The 10,045-nt window shown below is 50.9% G+C and overlaps 1 protein-coding gene across 1 annotated transcript; it reads left to right on the top strand.

The window, feature by feature from the left end:
- Positions 1-297: 297 nt before the first annotated feature.
- On the top strand, positions 298-6,831 carry tefb (TEF transcription factor, PAR bZIP family member b). The gene is given in 9 exon segments (XM_034711419.1): positions 298-508; positions 1,180-1,703; positions 2,737-2,760; positions 2,762-2,793; positions 2,795-2,840; positions 2,842-2,937; positions 3,148-3,172; positions 3,175-3,212; positions 3,214-6,831. Coding segments are annotated over 9 exon segments (978 nt in total). The 5' UTR covers positions 298-465; the 3' UTR covers positions 3,364-6,831.
- The last annotated feature ends 3,214 nt before the right edge of the window (positions 6,832-10,045 follow it).

The raw sequence follows: 10,045 nt of genomic DNA, 5'->3' as shown, positions 1-10,045 counted from the left end.
GTCATTGTACTACTACAAAGACAAAGCAGAGCACCAACCACTGTGTATCCGTATAGGTAGCGCTAACAGCCAATCAGGTTCTACTATTCCCTGAGTGGGCGGGGCCGAGCGCTCATGAATATCCAATCAGCACTCTCGGTGGGCGAGGAGGACAGAGGGCTCGTGCAGTGTTGTTTTCGCATCGAGTCCGTTAATATTGACAAAAAGGAGCTCAGACCAGCATCCTGTCAGGACCAGCACCGAACCCAGAGTCCTCTTGTCCTCTAGTCCTCTAGAACTCTAGACCTCTAGTCCTCCAGTGTCCCGGTAACGGAAGCAGCTGTCGGTTCATCGCTCGGTGTTTTGCTCAGAGCTCAGCGGGGACAATGCCAGGCGAAGCGGCGACCCACTGTGGCTCTGCAGCCCGCAGGAGAACTCCCCAAAGCGGCTTCACAGAAGTCCTTCCCCTTTGTCCTGAAGAAGATCATGGACATCCCTCCTCCCAACATCCTGGAGGAAGGGGACGACGGTAAGAGCACGGCGCGAACACGACGCGAACACGACGCGAACATGAAGCGAACACGGCGCGAACAAGAGCTCCGTGTCTGTTTCAAGTCTCAGACGACGTTAGACCTCCATCCTCAGCTTTTATTCGCTTAAACCTTGAGGCTAGGCTCACAGGAGGGTCGTGGTTCAGCAGGGTCGTGGTTCAGGGTCTGGGCTGAGTCAGAGGGACATGTGTCTGCATGGAGCCTCTCTCACCTTTAGCTGCTGAGCAAACAGAAAAGAACATAAAGTTCTCTTTGCTATCCTCTGCCCTCCATCCACGCTACGCTGACAGGACACACACTCGGAGACACACACCCCTCTGGGCTGTCCTCACACTCCGTCCTCTGGGATTATTCTGAGCCTCAGTGTGTGTGTGGTGTTTAGAGTGCACATGTGGACCCTGCAGATCTCTCTCTCTCTCCTCTGCTGTCTCTCTCAGAGCTTCATCCTGTCATTATTTCATCTGACCATGTCTCTCTTAGCTTCAGCACCTCTATCTGAACACACTACCACCACACCCCCTTCCTCCCTCCCTCCTTCCCTCCTCATCCTCTCTCCGTGTGCACGTGTCTGATGAAAGCAGCGCCGCTCTTCGTGATGCAGAGAGCGTGTAGTTAACCTGTTTCCTCCCTCCTCCTGTCTTTCCTGCAGAAATAGAGAAGGAGAAGCTGTGCTCCACCGAGGATGTGGAAGCAGGCGGAGACGTGCCGCCCCCTGCAGGAGCTGGATCCAGGGGAGGCGCTGGTGGCGGCGGCGCAGGAGGTGTGTCCGCCTCTCTGACACCGGCCATCTGGGAGAAAACCATCCCCTACGACGGGGAGACCTTCCACCTGGAGTACATGGACCTGGATGAGTTCCTCCTGGAGAACGGCATCCCCGTGAGCTGGAGGAGGAGGGAGCTTCAGAAGACGCTGACCTCCGTGGACGGCAAAGGCAATCCATCCTCAAGGTTACTCCAGCAGCGGCTCCTCCCGCCGCAAGCCCAGCATCCTCCCCCCCCTCCCCCTCCGCCACTGCACGCTCACCTCCGAGCCACAGGAGGCGCTGACCGTCACCACCTTACAACCAGCCAACTGAAGAGGACGAGGAAGAGGAGGAGGAGGAGGAGGAGGAGGAGGAGAAGAAGAAGAAGAGAGGAGGAAGAGGAGGAGGAGGCCTGGAAAAGACGAGGAAGCTGAGGAGGCGACAGCGGAGAAGGACGTGAAAACAGAAGAAAACAGGTGAGAAGTTTAGATCTGTAGGTTAATGATTGTTGAATAGCCAATGAGAGCGCCCGATGTTAGAAAGGGAAGTTTAACATTAACTCAGCTCACAGAGTGACACGCTGACCTTTGACCCCACTCTGTAAGACACACACATCAGAGTTAGAGCTCTTTATAAGCACCATACAGAGAGAGTCCTCCTGCAGACACCTGACCCCCCTCACAGAACACCTGATCCTACCTACAGGGTGAACAGATCACTCAGAGGCCTGTGGGGTCACTTACAGAGACCTTAACAAAACAAAACACAGACCAACCTAGAGACAGACCTACAGACATTAAGGATACCTCGGAGCAGGTCTTTGTGGGTCACTCTGATCCAGAACATGATTCAGACCAGGAGATCTAGGCCTGGTGTTCAGAGACAGGATCAGTGACAGAAACAGAATCAGAGACAGAGACAGAGCAGAGACAGAACCAGAATCAGAGACAGGATCAGAGACAGAATCAGAGACCAGAAACAGAATCAGAGACAGAAACAAATCGAGACAGGATCAGAGACAGAATCAGAGACAGAAACAGAATCAGAGACAGAATCAGAGACAGGAATCAGAAACAGAATCAGAGACAGGATCAGAAACAAAATCAGAGACAGGATCAGAAACAGAATCGAGACAGGATCAGAGACAGAATCAGAGACAGGATCAGAGACAGAATCAGAGACAGAAACAGAAAACGGAATCAGGAGACATAAACAGATCAGAATCAGAGACAGAATCAGAATCAGAGACAGGATCAGAGACAGAATCAGAATCAGAGAGAGGATCAGAGAGAGGATCAGAGACAGGATCAGAGACAGGATGAGAGACAGGATCAGAGACAGGATCAGAGACAGGATCAGAGACAGAGTAGATAAAGACTCAGACTGTTGTTCAGCTGACGAGCTTTAATGAGATCAAACATGAAGACCATGTCTCTCCTAAACCCATCATCTCTCTCTGCAGAGCGTAACACGCCCTCCCCCGTCGACCCCCGACGCCATCGAGGTGGACATCAACTTCCGCCGGACCCCCAGACCTGGTCCTGTCCAGCGTGCCGGGGGGGCGGCTGTTTCAACCCTCGCAAACACAAGTTCTCTGACGAGGAGCTGAAGCCCCAGCCGATGATCAAGAAGGCCAAGAAGGTCTTTGTCCCTGACGAACAGAAGGTAGGGCGCTTCCCTGCTCTCCACTGACCCCCATAGAACCAGGGCCCCTCAGGGTTCTGGTCTGTGCTGCTAGATTAGGACTGGTGGCTTCTGGATTAGAGATCAAAGAGGGGCGGGGGGTTCTCACAGCACAGATGTTAGTTTAAATCCTTCGTTCATGTGGATTCATCTCTCCCTCTCTCTCCCCCTCTCTCTCCCCCTCTCTCTCAGGACGATAAGTACTGGTCCAGGAGGAAGAGAACAACGTGGCGGCTAAGCGTTCCCGTGACGCGCTGGCGCCTGAAGGAGAACCAGATCACGGTGCGCGCCTCCTTCCTGGAGCGGGAAAACGCGGCGCTGCGCCAACAAGTGTCCGAGATGAGGAAGGACTGCGGGCGCTGCAAGAACATCCTGGCCCGCTACGAGGCCAAGTACGGCCCCCTGTAAAGACCTCTGACTCTGACCCACGACGAATCGATGAGACATGAAGCAGAACTCCCTTCCCCCGCAGAATTCAACACAGACACAAACATCAGGGAATCTAAATTTGCACTGTGGTCTTCGCTGACCTCCGGTCACTGTGGCGAGCTCCACTGGCTGGCTAACACCACGCCGGAGTCTCACATACACACCGGCAGGCAGTGAGGCATTATGGGAGCAGTGGTCACAGGAAAGCCTGTGGAGAGCGCCTGGCTCCTACACTCAGAGAGGAAGGGGACTTTAGAGGATTCTCCTCCAGTCAAACACACGGAAACGTTGGTCCGTCTCCAGACGGTCCAAGAACGTCAGGAACACGAAGCGTCTGCTCTAAAGAGCGGCGGGCGTCAAAAAACACTCCCATCAGTTTGTCTCTCTGCACTTCTTCTTCTTCTTCTTCAGAGGACCAAAGCATGAGTCAGTTAGAAGACGTGTTGTAGAAAGGTGCACACTAGCCGTCCCTCACTTTCCTTGTGTTGCACTAATATTTGTGTCGTTGTGTCTGTACTTTAAATACCTGGAGGAGGAGGAGGAGGAGGAGGATGAAGATGAACAGGAGAGGAGCAGGTTCTCAGAGGTTCTCCCAGCCTGAGGGGAGAGGAGGCCTCAGGTGTGCAGAGGAGTCCTTCAGAGCGCTGTGATCCAGACTCAGTTCTTCCTCGTGTAACACGTGCACGCCTCGATGGCGCCCGTCTGTAAATAATCATGGACCTGCTCCACGGATGACGCGTGGCGGCTTCATTCACTCTGTTTTATAAACACAGATTTAAGAGAGACTCTGAGAGGACAACATGCATGAGCTGCAGTCTGACGTTTCTTTTCTACTAACATCAGATCAGCTTCAGACCCTCTCAGCGTCAGTCTGAGCGAGGAAGATGATGATGAAGATGATGAAGAAGATGATTTCACTCAGAGTAGTTTTTTAGAGAGACTCTATTGAAGGCACACGTCTGGAGACCTGCAGGGCCCTCACAGGTGGAGGGGTACGTTCATATGTTAGGATGTTTATTTACTGCACACTGCAGGTAGGGGGCGCTGAGCCTCCTGCTCCGTGCAGCGAGGCCGGAGGGTTTGATGGTCAGCAGCTGAAGCTGTCCGCTCTGTAAATACATGATTGTCTCTCAGTCCGTCTTTCCTCTGACGGGGGACGAGACTGTCTTTATTAACCAATACTATTCCTTATATTTGCCAAATAGTCATGAGTGCTGTATTTATTCTGATGGTAATAATGCATCTGTTGATTGTGATGTACGACGACATGTCAGATCATTTCCTTTAAGGAACAATACTTCAATGAACCAGTGCAGGGAATCAAAGGGTAAACTGTGCTTTTGGATGTTTGTTTAAACACAGATTTCTATAGTTTTATGGGATATGCTTTCTCTATAAAATCCAGTATGTGTCAGACACACGAGGACAGGGCACACACTTATTTACCTCATCCAACACTTCCAGCGGAGCGGGGCGGCGGGCGGCGGCGGCGGCGGCGGCGGCGGCGGCGGCATGGGCTGCAGGCTGGTGTTGGTTGAAACAGAGAGCACATACAGAGCAGCTGAGTTTCACGGTGGGATGGATTCTTTTGAGTTCTCGTTGCCAAAGCGTCTGATCTGTGTCTGAATTAGTAACTGAAACACTGAGACTGTTAGACCGGGACTTTTTATATCTCAAGTGTCTTTGGCTGACGCACATTTGGTCGTCAGTCAGCTCGCACTCGTAACGCCGCGACCCCCCGGAGAGAAAAATAAATGTGGCAATAATACTCCGTCTGCTCGTTCCTTTCAGTGATGTCGTCTGTAACCTGCTGTGATGATGTTCTAAATACTAACGCCCCAAAGTCATTCGTGCTTCCACTTCTGATCCTGGTCCTGTAGGGTCCTAATGCATGACTCCCGCTGAACTCGTCTTTCTGTTGCTTCTTTCACACCAAGTGTACTTACGTCTGTAACCATCACTGAAGAGTGAGTGAGTGTGTGTGTGTGTGTGTGTGTGTGAAACCGTGTTTATGACACCACAGCGCCACCTGTCTGTGACTAGCATGTGTTGATCACTGTGTGTATTGATCCTATCAGCTGATTGGTCCATGTCTGCGTACACTGGATCAGCTGTGATGATGATGATGATGATGGTGGTGGTTTCACAGACTCTTCTTAACAACATGTTCTCTTTGCGTTGACACTCAGACTGCTTGATGCTGTTTGTTCATTAATGCAGACCTCAGTTTCCTGTGTGACCCGGTCTGAAGGTCCGGCTCAGGAGAGCCTGGACGAGGACCCGGGTTCATTTTGTTTATAGTTCTGCATTCAGTATGTAGCATCTCTCTTTTTTTACTCCTCTGGTTTTGATGTGTAGCACCTCGAGGATCCACCACAACAACACAGACACGTCTGCTGGTTCTGGAAACAGCAGCTGATGTGGACAAGTGTCGCCCCCTAGAGGCAAACACTGATACAGCAGCTGATGTAGACGAGTGTCGCCATCTAGAGGAAAACACTGATAACAGCAGCTGATGTAGACGAGTGTCGCCATCTAGAGGCAAACACTGATACAGCAGCTGATGTAGATGAGTGTCGCCCCCTAGAGGAAACACTAACAAAGCAGCTGATGTAGATGAGTGTCGCCACCTAGAGGCAAACACTGATACAGCAGCTGATGTAGATGAGTGTCGCCCCCTAGAGGCAAACACTGATACAGCAGCTTATGTAGATGAGTGTCGCCACCTAGAGGCAAACACTGATACAGCAGCTTATGTAGATGAGTGTCGCCACCTAGAGGCAAACACTAACACAGCAGCTGATGTAGATGAGTGTCGCCCCCTTGAGGAAACACTGATACAGCAGCTGATGTAGGCGAGTGTCGCCCCCTACAGGCAGACACTGATACAGCAGCTGATGTAGGCGAGTGTCGCCCCCTACAGGCAGACACTGATACAGCAGCTGTTTGTGTTTTAAAATTAAAACAATCCTTCAGTTTGATTCTTCCTCAGAGACGAGGAACACAAACATTTAAAGCGTCATGTGATCTCTGATCAGTCTGATCAAACGTAAACAAACACTTTTAATAATCTAAACGTAGAGACAACTCTCTGCCTGCAGGGGGCAGCAGAGCTAAAGTGCAGTTTGTTTCTGGACCTGAAGGTGGCGCCAAACTGCATCCCAATCTTAACCTGCTCTCTGTGGTTCTGGTCTGAACGGGTCCGGCTCTTGGTGCTTCACATCAACTCCAGGTCCTTGTTTACGAAGTAGCTTCAGTAACTTTAAGACGATGAAACATTTGACAGAGATTGTTTGTTTGGTGTTGTTCTGCTTTGTTTTCTCTTTTTATAGAACATGTTTTTGTTACGTGTTTTTGTAAAGGTCCTGACCGTGTAAAGGAGACATGCAGAACCATGTCCTAACTGTACCTTGTATCATGCATATGAAATAAAATGGGATTTAATGAAAAGCTGCTTCTTTGATTGACCTTCATGGAGCTGCAATGATACACCATGAGAGAGAGAGACATCTATAAACAAACACACACCATCACTGAGTCCTCACATACACACACACACACACACACACTCTCAGCCCTGTTGTCTCTCAGATGCTGGATGTTCCTCGGCGTCCCCTCGCCGTCCGGTCCTGATGCTCATCAGTATTCCAGAGGAGTCGGAGATGTTGCGTAATGATCACATCCACACACCGGGGAGCAGCGTTACGTAACAACAGCAGCAACAGCCTCAAAGACCAGCAGAGTGTGTGTGTGTGTGTGTGTGTGTGAGGATGCAAGGGAGGGGCTGTGGGAACAAAGAGAGGGGAGAGGGAAGGATGCTGGAGAGGGAGAGAGAGAGAGAGAGGGGGAGGGAGGGGGGAAACAAGATGGCAAAGGGATGAAGGGAGGAAGATGGAGAACAGGATGCAGGCGGAGGCATGTGAGCGGAGGGGGAGGGAGGGACGCAGCGAGCTGAGGAGGAGCTCCGTCATGCATGTTAATGTCACACCGCTGCACGATACCATGGAAGAACAGCGAGTGCACGTGAGCGAGGCGAGCTCCCAGCCTGCAGCATCACACACACACACACACACACACTCACTCACTCACACACAGAGAGAGGACAGACGGACAGAGCTGAAATCTGATGAAACATGGAGTAATCTCTGCTGGTTCAGGTCCAGCTGAGGTGGGCGGCGAGCGATCTGGCTCCTCGGCGTTGGGGAGCCGACTCTGAATAATTGATCAAACATCAGTTTGTTTACTGCGATGAGAACACGCCGCTCCTGCTGCTGCTCTCCGTCTCGCAGGATCCACCTCTCCATGTTTGATCTGTGTTTACCTGAACGCACCTGAACGCGTCTGCAGCTCTGCTCGGCACAAAGAGGAAGACTCAATCAGATTATGTTCCATGCTTCTTTTTGCCAATCTGTTTGTTTTATTACAAACTTAAAAAAGAATCTGATACAATAAGAAACTGCAGTAGTAAGTCCCCGTCCCGAGGGGCCGCACAGAAAACAGGTCATTGCATTTCAGTAGTGAAAGATTGATTCCACATCTACAGGGTGTACAGATCTGATACAAAATAGGAAAAATGATAATAAAATACAGGCAGGAAAGAAAGCACTATATTTATACTTTAATCTAATATTTACTCTTCATGTGAAATCTGACATAGAAAATAAACTTCTTCTTATGACAATGAAATATCCCAAAGTGCAAAATAAAACACATCGATATAAGCAGAGGACATCAGAATACAAAAATCTGCTTTTTCCTCCTCAGGGACGGTCGGCCGTGACGGAGAGCGACCACGCTGAGACGCTTCAGAACCTGGACTCTGAAACGCAGAGACAGAGACCTCCTCTGAGAGGAGCGCTCCTCCTGCAGGCGCTCTCCGTCAGGGCGGACCGACACCGGATCAGAATCACATTCACGTCACATTCATTTCCTTCATCACGTCTGACTCGTCTTCATCAGAGGAGATAGATGTCTCCGGCGGGTGCAGAGAGGTAGTGACCCCTTCTTTCTGTGGGGTCATTAAACTATGGCGTCAGTGTGAGCAGAGACAGGCTGGATATGGCTTCAGTATACGAAGGGTTAATGACGTTAGTTTGATAAATCAGGGGTCAGAGGAATTGACTGGGGGGGGCGGAGGGGGGTCACTCTGAGCCGGTCCACAGGAGGCGTGGAGCGGCTCAGGGTTCTGGATCAGGAGCTTTTTGGTTTCAGTGTTCAGTGTTGGTGAAGTCTGCACGCAGAACGTGAAGTCAGCCATCTTCTCTGACACGCCCCTCTGTAAACATTCACGTCTTCTTCACGCCGCGTCCGCCATCACGAATACATTTACCCGTCTGTTTGACAAAATGCTGTACAAGGTACGAGACACATTCAATACTCTGTACATCTTTATCTCCGTTTGCATATATTCATGTTATTTATGAAAAATAACCTCAGCATGTAAGAAACTAAACAAAGACTCTGAACTGAAGAACTCTGTATCTACATGGTCCTGGACTCTTCAAGACTCGTACAAACCCCGATCCAGGATCTGCAAAAACTCAAATATAGAAAGATCGGAAATAAATTACAAAAACAAACTCATTATAAACTTGTTTTCTCCCCCCCCCCCTCACCCCGAGAGACACGAAGAGAGGAACCCTCCCTCCCCCCGCTGCCCTGCAACCAAAACAAGACCTGCATGCACGAGACCAGACCACGATGAGGGGCCGAGCACACGACGAGGGGACTTGAACGCCTCACACAGAGACATTCAGAGTAACGGAAGAGACGGCGTCCTGACGCTCAGAGCGATTCAGGATCAAACACAGGGCGCCGGACATGAAGGGGTTAACTCTCCCTGCAGAGACTGAAGCAGCCTGCTGGTAAACAAACCTGAACACTACACTAAGAGACCTCGACCCTGCAGCACGGACTCTCACCTGAGCGTACGACAGAGAGAGAGAGAGAGAGAGAGAGAGAGAGAGAGAGAGAGAGAGAGAGAGAGAGAGAGAGAGAGAGAGAGAGAGAGAGAGAGACTTAAGAAGGAGGAGAGGAAAGAGTTTAAGATCTCCACAAACATTCTCCACTTACAGAGAGTCGCTCTGTGAGCCACCGTCAGCTGCTTCTCTCCTCTACCTTCATGTCCTCCCTCCTCCCTCCTCTCTCTCGTCCATGCAGAGGAAACCTCTCCTTCATAGTCAAAGTCATACTAAGCCATTTATCACAATCCCCTCCCCCTCTCCTCTTCTCCTCTCCTCCTCGTTCACCTTCACTCGCTGCCTCAGTCTTCATGTGAACACAGAGAGGAAAGACTCGTCGTGTTCAGATCTCCAGTTTGAATTCATCAACGTTTCTCAGACCTCCTCACTTTGTTCCTGACAGGAGAGAAACATCCCTCCTCTACACCCCCACACTCTCCTCCTCTCCTCTCCTCTCCTCCTCTCTCCTCTCCTTTACACCCCCACACGCTCCTCCTCCCCTCCCCTCTCCTCTCCTCCTCTCTCCCCTCCTCTCCTTTACACCCCCACACTCTCCTCCTCTCTCCTCTCCTCTCCTCTCCTTTACACCCCCACACGCTCCTCCTCCCCTCCCCTCTCCTCTCCTCTCCTCTCCTCTCCTCTCTGCATCTAAACTCTCGTCATGAATTTGTTCGAGTCCACCAGAAACTGTCTCCAATATA

Source organism: Notolabrus celidotus, chromosome 20 (genome assembly GCF_009762535.1).
Source record: "Notolabrus celidotus isolate fNotCel1 chromosome 20, fNotCel1.pri, whole genome shotgun sequence".
NCBI lineage: Eukaryota > Metazoa > Chordata > Actinopteri > Labriformes > Labridae > Notolabrus > Notolabrus celidotus.
This window is presented reverse-complemented; position numbering and strand designations above follow the sequence as displayed.